The sequence below is a fragment of the Heterodontus francisci genome, chromosome 15 (assembly GCF_036365525.1).
Source record: "Heterodontus francisci isolate sHetFra1 chromosome 15, sHetFra1.hap1, whole genome shotgun sequence".
Lineage (NCBI taxonomy): Eukaryota > Metazoa > Chordata > Chondrichthyes > Heterodontiformes > Heterodontidae > Heterodontus > Heterodontus francisci.
Window position 1 is genome coordinate 75,201,291 of NC_090385.1, and position 18,088 is coordinate 75,219,378.

An 18,088-nucleotide genomic window follows, 5' to 3' on the forward strand; every position below is an offset into this window, starting at 1 on the left:
CACAAAGCCCACTGCTGGGCTCCTCCATGCTTCTTGCCCTTGACTGCGGGCTTTCTGTCAGGCCTACCACTGCACCAAGCATTTAATTGTGCATACCCATAGCCGCCTTCTGTAGGTTGCCCCATCGCAGTCATCATGCAAGTCCACTGCGGCAGAATGTGTGTTCAACCTTGCCCTTATCCCCTGCCCTGGCTGCAGTCCGCTCATACCCAGTTTTCTCACCATACCTCTAAGCTACCCTCTAAATGACGCGCAGTGTCAGTATTTAAGATGTGGCTGCATGTGCAAGTGTAAGTGACAGTTTTTTCTTCATCACTGTCTTTTTGCTCTTCCACCACTGCCTGGTCAGTTTGCAGTTCTAGGGTATCCAAAAGGAGAAAGACACAAGGATTGGGTTTTGGTGGTGGCAGGGATGGTTGGTACAGCAGGGAGAAACAAGTGGTACATGCTAACACCATCTTCAGCTTGTAAATCAGAAGATCTTATGGGATGAGGGGGGAAGCGGGATGTGAGAAAGAGAATTAGGTATGGAGATAATGTTACCTTTGATGATTTCAGCCTTGCCACTGACCACTGCGTCAGCCATGCCTTTTCCAATGATGGCAAGTATTGCCTCCGCAATTGGTGGGAGGACATGCAGTGATGCCTGTTCCACTGCTGGTTCGGCCCTCCTGCCTCTAATTATGTGCCACCTCGGCCTGCAAGGAGAGGGGTGTGTCAGTGAATACATTGTGTTTGGATGATGTGTCTATCATGGTTGAATAGCTGGCAGTGTGTGAAAGCTGTGAGATGTGGGTATAAGGCTTGCAGCAGTGTTAAGTGCATGAGGATGAGTTGAAGCTATGAATGTTATGTCTGGGTTCTGATGACATTTGTTATCTGTGAGTGATGGGCATGTGGTGTGTTGAGCAGTGTGTGAGGCTAGTGGTGCAGTTGGTGGGATATGGTATTTGAAGATGCATTCACTGACCTTGACTGCTTGTGACGTCATTGAACTTTTTGCAGCATTGCATCCAGGTCCTTGGGGCTACAATCCTAGCATAGACTGCAAAGGCTATCTGTTCCCAGTGCCTTTGCCAGGTTTGTCTTTAGGGCCTCCTGACCCTTGTAGATAGATTACATCTCACCTCCTCTCCACCTCCTGCATCAAGGCCTCCAGTGCAGCATTGGAAAATCTTGGAGCCTGCTCTCTGTTATGTGCCATTATTGATTGTTCCCCACGCCAAGTCACTTTTAGACTGACTTCCAGCACCTGCTCCAGCCACATTGCAGCTCCCTCTTAAGTAGTGCAGGCTAGCTTTAACTCATGCTCGCCCCTCATGGTTTTATGTCCCTGCTCAGACATGCAGCCATTGAACATAGAGTACTGGCTGCATGCTGCAGTTATTCAAATTAGCAGACAATACAAAGTTTGCATGCTGCATGGATTGGAAGCAGCGGGTAGAGGTAATCGTGTTTCATGATCCCTGCGCCCGTTATTGGGCCTTGTTCAATTTCATGGCCATTGATTCCTTGCTGGATGCACTGCATAATGCTTTCTGGATGGTGATGCCAGCAGACTAAACAACCATGAGGAATCATAGCTAAACCTCATTCGTTCTCACCTACTGCCCACGTATACAGATTTCCAGTAAGTAACAGTGGATAATGATCAGGAAAAGAAACTCTTCAATTCTCATCCCAAAATGCTGAGACAGATTCACCACCTTTCGTCCTGCGGAACTGAAAATTAGCTTGCAAGAAAACAGGTGAACCGTTCAGATCTTCCTAGTCTGACTATCTACTCACGGATAAAATTCACTGAGCCATCAGAACAGCATTAGAGAAGCAAATTCTCCTGAGTTGCCAATTTCAGGCATGATCTCTGAGAAGTTGCCAAGGTTTGTGGTCAGGCACCTCTCCACAGAGTAGTATGTTTGATCTGTGGAAAAGTTAAAGCACATGGCACCACTTGACAGCTGGTTTAAAGCAGCAGTATCAGAAGTTAGCCATGGATAATTCATGGCCCAGACCAGCAGAGAGAAGAAAAACTGAATAAATGACTTGAGGAAATTGATCAATTCAATTTTGGTCCGAGGGGAAAAATTGTAACTTTAGCCTTTGTGAAAACAATAATGCAAGTATATTTCAAGTTTTTTGCAATCACAGCATTTTAAAATGCAATTGTTGCGGGCATAGTGACTTGAGTCTGTATTTTGTTCCAAAGGATATTTTTTCTTTTCACTAATCATCTCACCTCCTCTCCACCTCCTGCATCAAGGTCTCCAATGCAGCATTGGAAAATCTTGGAGCCTGCTCTCTATCATGTGCCATTATTGACTGTTCCCCATGCCAAGTCACTTTTAGACTGACTTCCAGCAGCTGCCCCAGCCCCAGGGGGAATGGCGCCTCGGGGAAAACAGCAAAAGCCCAATTTGTTGCACCACGGTTGGCTCTGCTGCACAGGGAAGGAGTAAAACGTGTGGGAATGCAATAGTTATAGGGGATTCAATTGTAAGGAGAATAGATGGGCGTTTCTGTGGCCGCAAAAGAGACTCCAGGATGGTATGTTGCCTCCCTGGTGCTCGGGTCAAGGATGTCTCAGAGCGGTTACAGGACATTCTGAAGGGGGAGGGTGAATAGCCAATGGTCATGGTACACATTGGTACAAACGACGTTGGTAAAAAAAAAAAGGATGAGGTCCTAAAAACAGAATTTAGGGAGTTAGGAAGTAAGTTGAAAAGTAGGACCTCAAAGGTAGTGATCTCAGGATTACTGCCAGTGCCGCGTGCTAGTCAGAGTAGAAATAGCAGGATGTATCGGATGAATACGTGGCTGAAGAGATGGTGTGAGGGGGAGGGTTTTAGATTTCTGGGACATTGGAACCTGTTCTGGGGGAGGTGGGACCAGTACAAACTGGACGGGTTACACCTGGGCAGGACCGGGACTGATGTCCTAGGGAGAGTATTTGCGAGAGTGGTTGGGGAGGGTTTAAACTAAAATGGCAGGGGGATGGGAGCCTTTGCAAGGAGTCTGAGGAGGGGGGGGGGGGAATCAAAGACAAGAACAAAAGACAGTAAGGGGAATAAGAAAAGTGATAGGCAGAGAAATCAAGGGCCACAGTGAATAATAGTGGGAAGGGAACAAGTAATGTTAAAAAGACAAGCCTTAAGGCTTTGTGCCTTAACGCGCGGAGCATTCGCAATAAAGTGGATGAATTAATCACGCAAATAGATGTAAACGGATATGATATAGTCGGGATTGCGGAGACATGGCTGCAAGTTGACCAGGGATGGGAAATGAACATCCAGGGGTATTCAGTATTTAGGAAGGACAGACAAAAAGCAAAAGGCGGTGGAGTTGCAATGCTGGTTAAAGAGGAAATTAACACAATAGTGAGGAAAGATATTCGCTCTGACGATGTGGAATCTGTATGGGTAGAGCTGAGAAACACTAAGGGGCAAAAAACGTTAGTGGGGGTTGTATATAGACCCCCAAACTGTAGTGGTGATGTTGGGAATGGCATTAAACAGGAAATTAGAGACGCATGCGATAAAGGAACATCTGTAATTATGGGTGACGTTAATCTTCATATAGATTGGGCAAATCAAATTAGTCACAATACCATAGAGGAGGAATTCGTGGAGTGTATACGGGATGGTTTTCTGGACCAATACGTTGAGGAACCAACCAGAGAACAGGCCATCCTAGACTGGGTATTGTGTAATGAGAGAGGAATAATTGAGTCTAGTTGTGCGAGACCCCTTGGGGATGATCGAACATAATATGATAGAATTCTTTATCAAGATGGAGAGTGACATAGTTGATTCTGAGACTAGGGTCCTGAATCTTAGTAAAGGAAACTATGAAGGTATGAGGCGTGAGTGGCTCTAATGGATTGGGAAACATTACTTAAAGGGATGAAGGTGGAAAGGCAATGGCAAACATTCAAAGAGCGCATGGATGAACTGCAACAATTGTTTGTTCCTGTCTGATGCAAAAGTAAAACGGGAACGGTAGCCAAACCATGGCTTACAAGGGAAATTAGAGATAGCATTAGATCCAAGGAAGAGGCATATAAATTCATTTTAAAAAAACAGACCTGCGGATTAGGCGCAGTTCAGAATTCAGCGAAGGAGGGCCAAGGGATTGATTAAGAAGGGGAAAATAGAGGACGAGAGCAAGCCTGCGGGGAACATAAAAACTGACGGTAAAAGTTTCTATAGGTAAGTGAAGAGAAAAAGATTAGTGAAGCCAATTGTAGGTCCCTGACAGTCAGAAACAAGGGAATTTATTACGGGGAACAAAGAATTGGCTGACCAACTAAGTGCATACTTTGTGTCCTCCTTTGTGAAGACAGAACCAAATATCATACCAGAAATGTTGGGGAACACAGGGTTTAGTAAGAGAGAGGAACTGAAGGAAATCAGTATTAGTAGAGAAATGGTGTTGGGGAATTGATGGGATTGAAGGCAGATAAATCCCCAGGGCCTGATGGTCTGCATCCCAGGGTACTTAAGGAAGTGGCCCTAGAAACAGTGGATGCATTGGTGGTCATCTTCCAAGATTCTAATGACTCTGGAACAGTTTCTACAGATTGGAGGGTAGCTAATGTCACCCCACTATTTAAAAAGGGAGGTAGAGTGAAAGCAAGGAATTCTCGATCAGTCAGCCTGATGCGGTAGTGGGGAAGATTTTATAGCAGAGCACTTGGAGAACAGTGGTAGAATCAGCATGGATTTATGAAAGGGAAATCATGCTTGACAAATCTACTAGAATTCTTCGAGGATGTAACTAGTAACTAGATGAGGGGGAGCCAGTGGATGTGGTTTATTTGGACTTTCAGAAGGCTTTCGACAAAGTCCCACATAAGAGATTAGCGTGTAAAATTAAAGTGCATGGGATTGGTGGTGGTGTATTGCGATGGATAGAAAATTGGTTGGCAGAGAGGAAACAGAGTAGGGATAAATGGGTCTTTTTCCAAATGGCAGGCAGTGACTAGTGGGGTACCGCAGGGATCGGTGCTAGGACCCCAGCTATTCACAATATATATTAATGATTTCGATGAGGGAACTAAATGTAATATCTCCAGATTTGCAGATGAGACAAAACTGGGTTGGAAGGTGAAGAGGATGCAGAGAGGCTTCAGGGTGATTTGGACAAGTTGAGTGAGTGGGCTAATGCATGGCAGATGGAGTATAATGTGGATAAATGTGAGGTTATACACTTTGGTAGCAGGAAGGCAGATTATTATCTGAACGGCTATAAACTGAGAGAGGGGAATATGCAACGAGACCTGAGTGTTCTCTCACAAGTCGCTGAAAGTAAGCATACAGGTCCAACAGGCGGTAACAAAGGCAAATGGTATGTTGGCCTTTATAGCGATAGGATTCGAGTACAGGAGCAGGGATGTCTTGCTGCAATTATACAGGGCCTTGGTGAGGCCACATCTGGAATATTGTGTGCAGTTTTGGTCTCCTTATCTGAGGAATGATGTTCTTGCTATAGAGGGAGAGCAGCGAAGGTTTACCAGACTGATTCCTGGGATGGCGGGACTGACGTATGAGGAGAGATTGAGTCGGTTAGGATTATATTCGCTGGAGTTCAGAAGAGTGAGGGGGGATCTCTTAGAAACCTATAAAATTCTAACAGAACTTGACAGGGTAGATGCAGGAAGGATGTTCCCGATGGTGGGGGAGTCCAGAACCAGGGGTCATAGTCTAAGGATACGGGGTAAACCTTTCAAGACTGAGATGAGGAGAAATTTCTTCACCCAGAGAGTGGTGACCTGTGGAATTCGCTACCACAAAGTAGTTGAGGCCAAAACATTGTATGTTTTCAAGAAGGAGTTAGATATAGCTCTTGGGTTTAAAGGAATCAAAGGATATGGGCGAAAGCTGGAACAGGTTACTGAATTGGATGATCAGCCATGATCATAATGAATGGTGGTGCAGGCTCGAAGGGCCGAATGGTCTACTCCTATTTTCTATGTTTCTAAGTGCAGCTTCCTTTTAAGTAGTGCAGGCTAGCTTTAACTCATGCTCGCCTCTCATGGTTTTATGGCCCCGCTCAGACATGCAGCCCTTTCACATAGTGCGCTGGCTGCATGCTGCAGTTATTCAAATTAGCAGACAATACAAAGTTTGCGTGCTGCATGGATTGGAAGCAGCAGGTAGAGGTGGAGAGTAATTTCCCAGAGTTACTTCTAGATTGGCTGCAGTGCAGTGTTTTCCCTCTGTTGTTTTGCTTCTCCATGTTAGCATAGGCTGAGGGTAGTGAACAATGTGCGAGATTACACTGTTGACTAGATGGGGTGGGCTTGATGGGCTGATGAGCTTTTCTCATCCTTTGTTTTTGGAATGTGGTATGTTCTTAGGTACTGTGTTACAAATTTGATACAGGCTTGTAATTATGTATTTATTAGGTCATTTTTATGTCGATCCTTCTTGTTCTATCTTTACTTTCACCCCACAAAAGGTAGATTTTCCTTGATCAAGATGTTGAGTAGATGTCTTGCTTGGACGAGATGGACAGATTTGCATTGTCTTCAAAGCCCGTCCACCCCCATTTTCCCCTTCTAAAATAGAATAGTACAGGGCTGAAAGAGGCCACTCGGCCTGCCAAGTCTGTGAGCTCTTTCGAAGTGCAGTCTAGTTAGTCCCTCTCCCAGCTGTTTCCCCATATCCCTACAATTTTTCTTCTTCAATATTTATCTCTTTTGGGGAGTGCTTCATTCCTGTATCAACAGTTCTTCATTGGGTAAGGGTATCCAGGGTTATGGTGCAAAGCCAGGTAAATGGAGCTGAGGTACAGATCAGCCATGATCTAAGTAAATAGCGGAACAGGCTGCTAGGAATAAATGGGCTATTCCTGCTCTTATCTCCACTTAACACTACACCTTGACAAACACGATCAGAAACTAATTTATATGTAGATTCACAAGCAAGCACCCACATCTTTTACATTGCACATCAGGTTCAGACACAACATACTTATGGCTCACAATTTCCAACAAAACAACAAGTGTAGTGACTAGAATTATGCATCTACAAGGGGAAAAATCCCCCAGAGGCATCACTTATTTCAGATTAAGGTCGTGATTCAGACGCTAGCAGTGTTCTACTGCCAATTTTCTTCATCGAGCTATGCATGTGAAAAATATACACAAAACAGAATGCTGTACAAAATTGGTGATTAACTTCTGGGTTTTTCAAATGTCCACCGAACTTTGAGGAACAGTAGCATTTCTTCATTCTTGGCACTTTGAAGCCCTCTAACTTTAATAATTTACTTCAACAACTTCAAACTTTAACTATAACTTTTTTTTCTCAAGCTGAAAGTGGTGACAATATAGGATGAGTGCACCAGCATTTATGGGGAATGCAGAGAGAGTGGGTTGTTGCTCAGAGTGGAGATCTTTGTTTGAAACTGCTGGTGGTGTGGTCTGAACCAACAACAACAGCAACTGATATTTATATAATGCCTTTAACATATTAAATGTCCCAAGATGCTTCACAGGAGCTTTATGAAACAAAATATGACACAAAACCATATAAGAAGATTTTAGGTCGGATGACCAAAAACTTGGTCAAAGAGGTAGGTTTGAAGGAGTACCTTAAAGTAGAAACGCGAGGTAGAGAGGCGAAGAGGTATATGGAGGAATTCCAGAGCTTAGGGCCGAGGCAACTGAAGGCACAGCCACCAATGATGGAGACATTAAAATCAGGGATGCTCAAGAGACCAGAAATAGATGAGCGCAGATATCTCAGAGGCTTGTGAAGCTGGAAGAGGTTACAGAGATGGGGAGGGGTAAGGCTATAGAGGGATTTGAAAACAAGGATGAGAATTTTAAAATCAAGACGTTCCTTGACCTTGGCGTCAACCTGCTTTTTTTTTCTACCGGGTTCCTGGGACAATGGAGCCTGCTCTGTTGTCTTTGATTTTGAGTCATAGAGTCACTTACAGCATATAAGGCCATTCAGCCCATCGAGTCCATTATGTCTCCTATGTCTTGTACCACTTCTCCCATTTAACTTACTACTATTTTCTAAAATAGAGACATGTGATGACATCACGTGATGTGATTCCGCGATTAGACAACATTTGCTAAATAATCCACAGTGTGCTAAGAATTACGCTGACAACTAAATTAAGATTGTCAGTAGGGCTCGCAGTGTGGTGCATTTGCGCGTACTGGAAGCTACATATATTAATACACAGGGCCCTGTTCTTTGCAGACAGAAAGAACATTTTCACACATTGCGCCTGTTTCAGGTGAACAAGATAAGTGACAGCCATTCGCTGATTCATTCTTCAGGGCAATGCCTTGACCAATCGGAGTCAAGCTGCCTGGTTTAAAAATCAAACGAACCTTGGCAGTTAACTGTCAGTCATTGTAAACTGCCAATCAGAGTTCACTTGCCTACCAATCAGCACTCTCTTCTCATGCAGTATGTTATTTTCCCTTACATTGGTTATTCTTGCTGATTGTCCTGATGAATGCAAGACAAAAAGTTTCGACAACATGTCTCTATTTTCAGCATCACTCAAGTTCTATACTACTAAATGCCTATTTACTGTTTTCTACTTAATCATGTACAGGTTATACTCTTTATTTTCCTGTATGTGTACCTACCCCTCACCACCCCTTCCTTCCTCTTGTTCCAATTTAGATGCTATTCAAACTGTAATATCTTCTGGTTCTGGCAGAGTTCAAACACTTCAAATGTTAACTTTGCCTCTGCCGAGATACTGCTTGATCTGATGAGTGTTTGCACTTTCTGCTTTTCAAATTTCCGGTATCATTATTTTGCTTTTTGTTGAAAGAATGAACCAATTTGATTTGGCCAAAGATTCAATCTGATGTTTATGCAAAAGAAAAAAGCAATTCAAACTTTACTGCAGGTATCACAACACATCTCGTCTTTTTAATGACTCGTGTCTCTGTCCTGTGCTTTCTACATTTATGACTCTAATGTCAAAACTAACTCTCCCAGTGAATGACTTCAGATCATGTGCCGCAACTGTTAGTAACAGTCACGACACTGCAAAGTAATTCATTGTATGTGAGGCACGAGACTTTTCAAAGATATCATGCTATGCAAGTACAATGTTTTTCATATTCTGATTTCTACGTTATTTTGTGCCGTGCCCAAATGGAAGCTTAGACCGGTTACTTATATAAAAGCCAAAGATTGTGTGAAAAATAGAAAACAATTGAAGGAATATTGCATGTTCCTAGCTGTGCCTTTATTGGTTTACTAGTTGATCACCTATGGCATAGCTCAAATTGTCTAGCTTCTGGAACATATTTAAAATGTTTACCTGCTAACCTCTCCTCTTCCTTTAAGGCCATGGGTTAATTAGAAATTAATTGATTTTGATTCATTTTTCTAGCTTGGCAGCTGCTTGGTTTCTCTCCTTTGGAAGGGGTAACATCATCTCAAGATTATAAAACCGTCTGAAATATATATGCACTGGACTCGACTTTAAATATACAATCTCCCTGGTACTACACGTGGGGAATTAAGACCAAGTCCATTCTTCTGGTGAAGCGGATTTAGGGAATGGGGGATAATTGGAGCAGGGCATGCAGATGACCAGTGCTCATTTTGAAGTGTCTGTCCTCATTTTTATATGCTTCTATTACTATTTAAAGTTAAATAACAAATATTATGGAAATTTGGAAAGCAAAAAGTTGGTTGAAACAGACGAGTATTTGTTTGCAATATAGGTGAGGCACTCAGATGAAAAACTGAGGTACTACAGTACTACCACTGTCAGGAGGGTATAAGTACAGTGTGACAAGTTTACAAGGCAGTTGCCGTTATGAATATAGAAATAGTAATTTATAAGGGAAAAGATTGACAGGAAGTGCTCTTCAATATAAGATTTTTTAATATTTTGTAGGTATATTTACTTGTATTTTTTCATAAGAACATTTTTTTTTACTTATTCGTAAATAACGAGGGTACCTCAAATTGCAGAGATCAGAAAGTCTGTTTCCATATGAAGGAAGTACAATACTTGTACAATTGAGGATAAACTTCAACTGCTAAACTGCACTTTTTTTTAAATTAAGTATTTCATTTTTAATTTCATTTAAATGCAAATGAAGGGTCAACAGCTGATTGAATGGACTTATGACACCTCCCTAATATATGTGATGTTAGCTTTTTAGTAGTTTTATACTTCTTTAAATGCCAGTGATTTGGGAGGATGATCCAGTAAATTGTAGAACGATTCTGTTCAGTTAAAACCACCTATAATAGATGAAGGTATTGTTGACAAGTTTTGAAATATTCTCAACTACAGTAATTTTTTCACTAGAATTTGTTGCTGTGTTCAGTTTCAGATCAAAACCTGAAGAGCAGTTTGGATGCTATGGAGCGGCAAATTCAGCGTCTTCAAAATGACATCAAGAAGTTTCCTGAACCGGAAGATGAGCATGATAAGTTTGTGGAAAAAATGTCCATATCCTTTTTGAGGCATTACATGTCTCGAGGTTATAACTTGAAAAACCTTGTCATATTGATCATAATTGGTAGTGTTCATTTAGAAGGATGGAAATCGACAAAATTACAGCCCATGGCAGCTACATTTCTGTTGTGCTAGCGCCATGTTAGCACCACCCCTTGTGCAGATATCCCACAGCCAGTTTCAAAAGAAAGGTAAACCACCAGGGCTCAGCAAAGCTGGTTACCAGAAAGACCTGTTATTATTTAACTAGACTATTCCAGCTGGTTGACTTTAGCGCCTCCAGCATGTTTACTCTGGGGTTGTCATGAGCTGCACGACATATTTGTTTTGGGATCCATGGCTCAATCACTAACTAATCACAATATAAAACCGTCCTGTGGATCACTCAGCAGGAGGTTGTAATACAGGTGCCTGTTCATGTCAGATTCCTGATGACCAGCTGATGGCCTTTGAGATTCCAACAAGTTAACTTTGGGATTGCTGCCAACCGTTTGAAACCCATGCATGACGAGCCAGCAGTTCTGGTTCACAATGAGTCAGAGTCCCGCAACAAATCATAAATCTATGATTCTGCTGCAGTGATAACTACAGGAAGCTGACTCATGGATCTTATTTTATTAGAATCTGACATAAACAAGTAATGGTATGAAGGCTGAGAATGGCAGTTATAAGACACTTTTAGACTATTTCAATGCAACTGGCAGGGAAGTTGGGGCTGAATTTTACCAGCCATTTGATGATGATAGGGAAGTGGGAAGGCTGGCAAAATGGCTCGGGAAGACGTCTGGTGACGTGCCCATCATCTTCCCACTGCCATGCCATTTTGCCAACAGTGGGAAAGGTAGCAGATGGCCCACCTGCCAGAGTCCCATTTCCATTTAACCATTTAAATAGCCAATTAAGGGCCTCTTCCCGCCTCCACTGCCATTTAACCAGCTGCTAGAGGGCGTGCCACTGTGTGGAGAGACCGCCAGGTTAAACCTGGAAACTTTCCTGTGGGCTCTGGCAGGGTGTGGGGGGCCTCCATTTAGAGCGCTCTGGCACCTGGAGGGGCCCCGGCAGCAATGGCCGCTCCTGCAGCAACAGCACTGCTTACCCACGATGACTGACCCCGGCGCCCCAAGTCCACACTTATCTGACTTTGAGGGCAGATGGCCATCGATGCTCTCTCATCCTCCAGGTGCAGCCCCAGCAGTGGCCACCATTAGTGGTGGTGTTTCTGAGGCTATTGAGCTGCTGCCCTCTGAATTGGCCTGCAGTTCTTGGGGGCGGGCAGCCGTCCTTAACAGGCATGGCAACCACTTAATGTGGCTTTGCGTTTCCTACCCACTGAAGCAGGGTCGCCACCCAACAGCTAACTAATATCCAGCCCCTGGTCTGTCTCTCTGTCTCTCTCTCTCTCTCTCTGTTTCTCTTTCCCTCTCTCTCTGACTCTATCTCTCTCTCTCTCTGTCTGTGTCTCTTTCTTTCTCACCTCTCTCTCTCTCGCTTCATAAGCGGCAGCGGCTGAACCCGAGACACTACAGGTGTAGTGTCTCCCACCCGCCCTCCTCCTCCTCTAACCAAAAAAAAAGGACTCTGGTGTGTTGATAAGGTAAGCTTTTCTATTTCTTCTGTATCGTGTGATTGGTTAAAAATTTACTTTTTTTTTTATTTATCTATTGGTTATTTGAAAAAGACCATAGCAGAGAAGTATCAGAAAGTATTTAACTCATAAATTTATATAAAGTAATAAAGTAATTAACTAAGTAAAGATGGCTGGGCAGGTGATGTGCTGTAGCTGTATGATGTGGGAGCTGACTGACCCCATTGTGAACGGCAGGGACCACATCTGCAGCAAGTGTTGGTTGCTGGAAGAACTCCGGCTCAGAGTTGATGATCTGGAATCTGAGCTTCAAACACTGCGGCACATCCGGGAGGGGGAGAGTTACCTGGACGTTTTGTTTCAGGAGGCAGTCACACCTGATAGATTAAGTAATTCAAATTCAGTTAGTGATCAGGGACAACAGGGTGTGATTGCAAGTGAGGCAGGTAGGGGGATCCTGCGTTCAGGAGTGGAGGAGCCTCAGCCTTTGACCTTATCCAACAGGTACGAGATACTTGCTCCTTGTGTGGATGAGGAAAAGGGCTGCGGGGAGGATGAGCCAACTGACCACGGCACCATGGTGCAGAAGGCCATTCAAGAGGGGGGAGCAAAAAGACAAGTGGTAGTTATAGGGGATTCTATAATTAGGGGGATAGATAGTATCCTTTGCAAGCCGGATCGGGGGTCCCGCATGGTGTGTTGCCTGCCCGGTGCCAGGGTGCAGGACATCTCTGACCGGCTTGAAAGGATATTGGAGCGGGAGGGGGAGAATCCAGTTGTTGTGGTCCACGTTGGGACTAACAACATAGGCAAGGCTAGGATGGAGGACCTGTTTGGGGATTATAAAGCACTAGGAATGAAATTAAGGAACAGGTCCTCGAGGGTCATAATCTCCGGATTACTGCCCAAGGCACGTGCAAATTGGCTTAGGGATAAGAAAATTAGGGAAGTAAACACGTGGCTAAGAGAGTGGTGTGGGAAAGAGGGGTTCCATTTCATGGGGCATTGGCATCAGTTTTGGAACCGGGGGATCTGTACTGATGGGACGGTCTCCACCTGAACCGATCTGGAACCAGTGTTCTAGCGAAATGGATAAATAGGGTGGTCTCCAGGACTTTAAACTAGTGAGTCGGGGGGAAGGGAAAGGGAAAACGACAGGGAGTATGATGGTAAATAAAAAGGTAAGCAGCAGGTTAACATGTGTGCAGGAGGGTTTAAGTTCAAGGCAGACTATGAAAGAAGCAGAAAGGAAGGATAACTCAGGAGTTATTATTAGAGATGTTGGAAATCATGAGGGTAAGAAAGCTAGCATAAAGGCACTTTACCTGAATGCTCGTAGCATTCGTAACAAGGTTGATGAGTTAACGGCGCAAATCATCGCGAATGAATATGATTTGGTAGCCATTACAGAGACATGGTTACAGGTTGGTCACGACTGGGAGTTAAATATCCAGGGGTACCAGACTATTCGGAAGGACAGACAGGAAGGTAAGGGAGGTGGTGTAGCTCTGATATTCAAGGACGACATCAGGGCGATGCTGAGAGATGATATAGGTTCTATGGAGAATGAGGTTGAATCCATTTTGGTGGAAATTAGAAACTCTAAGAAGAAAAAGTCATTGATAGGCGTAGTCTATAGGCCACCAAATAATAACATCACGTTGGGGCGGGCAATAAACAAAGAAATAACTAATGCCTTTAAAAATGGTACGGCAATTATCATGGGGGATTTTAATCTACATGTAGATTGGTCGAACCAGCTCAGTCAGGGTAGCCTTGAGGAGGAGTTTGTTGAGTGTATCCGTGATAGTTTTCTTGAACAGTATGTAATGGAACCAACGAGGGAGCAAGCTATCCTAGATCTAGTCCAGTGTAATGAGACAGGAATAATTAATGACCTCATAGTTAGGGATCCTCTTGGAAGGAGTGATCACAGTATGGTTGAATTTAGAATACAGATGGAGAGTGTGAAGATAAAATCCAATACCAGGGTCCTGCGCTTGAACAAGGGGGACTACAATAGAATGAGGGAGGATTTGGCTAAAGTAGACTGGAAACAAAGATTTTATGGTGGGATAGTTGACGAGCAGTGGAGGACTTTCAAAGCAATTTTTCAAAGTGCTCAGCAAAAGTATAGTCCAGTGAAAAGGAAGGACTGGAAGAAAAGGGGTAATCTGCCATGGGTGTCTAAGGAAATAAGGGAGGCTATCAAATTGAAAGAGAAGGCATACAAAGTGGCCAAAAACAGCATGAAACTAGAAGATTGGGAAAACTTTAAAGGTCAACAGAAAGCCACAAAAAGAGCTATAAAGAAAAGTAAGATAGAACATGAGAAAAAACTAGCACAGGATATAAAGACAGATAGCAAAAGTTTCTATAAATATATAAAACGAAAAAGAGTGGCTAAAGTAAACGTTGATCCTTTAGAGGATGAGAAGGGGAATTTAGTTATGGGATATGATGAAATGGCCGAGGCATTGAACAGGTATTTTGTATCGGTCTTCACAGTGGAGGACACTAATAACATGCCAGTAATTGACAAAGAGACGGACGTAGGTGAGGACCTGGAAACAATCATTATTACGGAAGAGGTAGTGTTGGGCAAGCTAATGGAGCTAAGGATTAGATTAGATTAGAGATACAGCACTGAAACAGGCCCTTCGGCCCATCGAGTCTGTGCCGACCATCAACCACCCATTTATACTAATCCTACACTAATCCCATATTCCTACCACATTCCCACCTGTCCCTATATTTCCCTACCACCTACCTATACTAGTGACAATTTATAATGGCCAATTTACCTACCAGCCTGCAAGTCTTTTGGCTTGTGGGAGGAAACCGGAGCACCCGGAGGAAACCCACGCAGACACAGGGAGAACTTGCAAACTCCACACAGGCAGTACCCAGAATCGAACCCGGGTCCCTGGAGCTGTGAGGCTGCGGTGCTAACCACTGCGCCACTGTGCCGCCCAATGATAAGTCTCCTGGCCCTGATGGAATGCATCCCAGGGTATAAAAGAGATGGCGGGAGAAATAGCAGGTGCACTGGCGGTAATTTTCCAAAATTCGCTGGACTCTGGGGTAGTCCCAGCAGATTGGAAAACAGCAGATGTGATGCAACTGTTTAAAAAGGGAGGTAGACAAAAGATGGGGAATTATAGACCAGTTAGCTTAACCTATGTAGTGGGGAAGATGCTTGAGTCTATTATCAAGGGAGAAATAGCAGGGCATCTCGATAGACATTGTCCCGTTGGGCAGACGCAGCATGGGTTCATGAAGGGCAGGTCATGCTTGACAAATCTTTTGGAATTCTATGATGACATTATGAGCAAGGTGGACAATGGGGACCCAGTGGATGTGGTGTACCTAGATTTCCAAAAGGCCTTCGACAAGGTGCCGCACAAGAGGCTGCTGCATAAGATAAGGATGCATGGCGTTAGGGGTAAAGTATTAGCATGGATAGAGGATTGGTTGACTAACAGGAAGCAGAGAGTGGGGATAAATGAGTGCTATTCTGGCTGGCAATCAGTCACTAGTGGTGTACCTCAGGGATCGGTGTTGGGACCGCAATTATTTACAATTTATATAGATGATTTGGAGTTGGGGACCACGTGTAGGGTGTCAAAGTTTGCAGATGACACTAAGATGAGTGGCAGAACAAAGTATGCAGATGACTGTGAAACTTTGCAGAGGAACATAGATACATTGAGTGAGTGGGCAAAGGTCTGGCAGATGGAATACAATGTTAATAAATGTGAAGTCAAAAGGATTATTACTTGAATGGTTAAAAAGTTGCAGCATGCTGCTATACAGAGGGACCTGGGTGTCCTTGTGCATGAATCGCAGAAGGTTGGTCTGCAGGTACAGCAAGTAATTAGGAAGGCAATTGGAATTTTGTCCTTCATTGCTAAAGGGATTGAGTTTAAAAACAGAGAGGTTATGTTGCAGCTGTATAAGGTACTGGTGAGGCCGCACCTGGAGTACTGTGTGCAGTTTTGGTCTCCTTACTTGAGAAAGGATGTACGGGCACTGGAGGGGGTGCAGAGGAGGTTCACTAGGTTGATTCCGGAGTTGAGGGGGTTGGCTTATGAGGAGAGACTGAGTAGATTGGGATTATATTCATTGGAATTCAGAAGAATGAGGGGGGATCTTATAGAAACATAAAATTATGAAGGGGATAGATAAGATACAAGTAGAGAGGATGTTTCCACTGGCAGGTGAAGCTGGGACAACAGGGCATAGCCTCAAGATTAGAGGGAGCAGATTTAGGACTGAATTGAGAAGGAACTTCTTCACCCAGAGGGTTGTTAATCTATGGAATTCCTTGCCCAGTGAAGTAGTTGACGCTACTTCAGTAAACGTTTTTAAAGCTAAGGTAGATATCTTTTTGAACAATAAAGGAATTAAGGGATACGGTGAGAGCGCGGGTAAGTGGATCTGAGTCCACGAAAAGATCAGTCATGATCTTATTGAATGGTGGAGCAGGCTCGAGGGGCCGGACGGCCTACTCCTGCTCCTAGTTCTTATGATCTGATAATGTAGCAAATACTAATTCCCTTACCCTAAAAGCATTATAGACTCCTAAAATGTGTGTTTGAGAGTCTGGTGGTGGGGTTAAAGAGCCGATTGCAGAGCTGTCAATGCAGTTCTCTCCAAGCCTAAAGCACCGAAGCACCAAATGTAAAAATGGCTTAAATGTTTTACTGCTGGTGTAAGTCATTGAGCTCCTGTTAGTTCAGAAAGCCCAAAGTTTCAGCTGTAAATAAGTAAGTCGGGATTAGTGTGGCCAGTGTTGCTAAATGTTGCATTTACATGAAGAGCTCACATCACAAAGCTTTACCAGCTAAATCTGGCGAGATTAGGAGTTTTTTTATGTGTATGTTATGAGGATTTATACTCATTTAGCAAGATAAAATAAGAGAAGCTGTAAGCTCTCCATAACTGCATTTGTATTTTCATTTATACAGCACCTTTCAGAAGCTCAGGACACCCCAGAATGCTTTGCAGCCAATGAAGGGTGGTTACTGTTGCAGCAAAGAAAACGCAGCAGCCAGTTTGTACACAGCAGGATCCCACAAACAGCAACATGATCATGATCAGTAATCTCTTCAATGATGATTTTTGAAGGTTAAATATTATCAGGCCACCAGGGAAAACTCTCCTGATTATCTTCAAAATAGTGCCATGAGATCTTATACATCTATCTGTACAAGATGCAGCCTTGGTTTAATGTCGCTTCTGAGTCACGGCACCTCCAACAGTGCAGCATTTCCTCAGTACTGGCATTGGAGTGCTTGCCTAGGTTATGTGCTCAGGTCTCTGGATTGGGACTTGAAACCACAACCTACTGACTGAGGGATGAGAGTGCTACCAACTGAATCACGGCTCAGAGGAGAAGTACCCACTTAATGCTCAAACTTAAGGATCATGAGGTTATTGGCATGAAAAAATGGCACTGACCTGAAACACTCAGCTGGAGCACTGTGGTGCAAAGAAGTCTCTGTGTCCCCCATGACCTGTCATTAAACCCAGGGCTGAAGGAGATACTACTTGGCACGAGGCACCTTGAAATTCTATATTAATGCAATACATCTGCTCTTGTTCACTGGCTAATAACCTGTTTACATGTGAATTTCAGAAGTGAACAAAATTAGGCCTTGCTATGATGCTCCCCAGTGCAGCGACCAGATGGCCTTCATAGTCCTAGGCTCACTTAAGCAGAGGCCTAGCAGGCCCATCCGACTGTGGTATCATGCCCTAGCAAGAATTCCACCTCCAGCTGGAAGGGTAAAGTAGAAGGGTATTGAAGAAAAACACAAGCAAAATAATCAGCTAAATATAAAAATATCTTTCAAGTGAAACCAAACATCATTGAATGATAAATATTCAGACTCTTCGATTAAACAATTTGCCTTAATTATGGACTAAGTGCTGCTAAGTTGGAGGTGCCATCTTTCAGGTGAGATTAAACCTGCTCTCTCAATTGTAGGCACACTATTCAAAGAAGAGCATGGGAGTTCTCCTTGGTATCCTGGACAAAAT

At 43.6% G+C, this 18,088-nt stretch overlaps 1 protein-coding gene across 4 annotated transcripts in view; it reads left to right on the plus strand.

Annotated features, from left to right (window-relative positions):
- Positions 1-18,088, plus strand: part of diaph2 (diaphanous-related formin 2) — a 967,621-nt gene that overhangs the window by 714,622 nt on the left and 234,911 nt on the right. For all 4 annotated transcript variants that reach the window (XM_068047702.1, XM_068047700.1, XM_068047699.1 and 1 more), the window contains one exon: positions 10,328-10,451. In XM_068047702.1, coding sequence (XP_067903803.1) covers positions 10,328-10,451 — 124 coding nt within the window. The remainder of the gene's footprint in view (positions 1-10,327; positions 10,452-18,088) is intronic.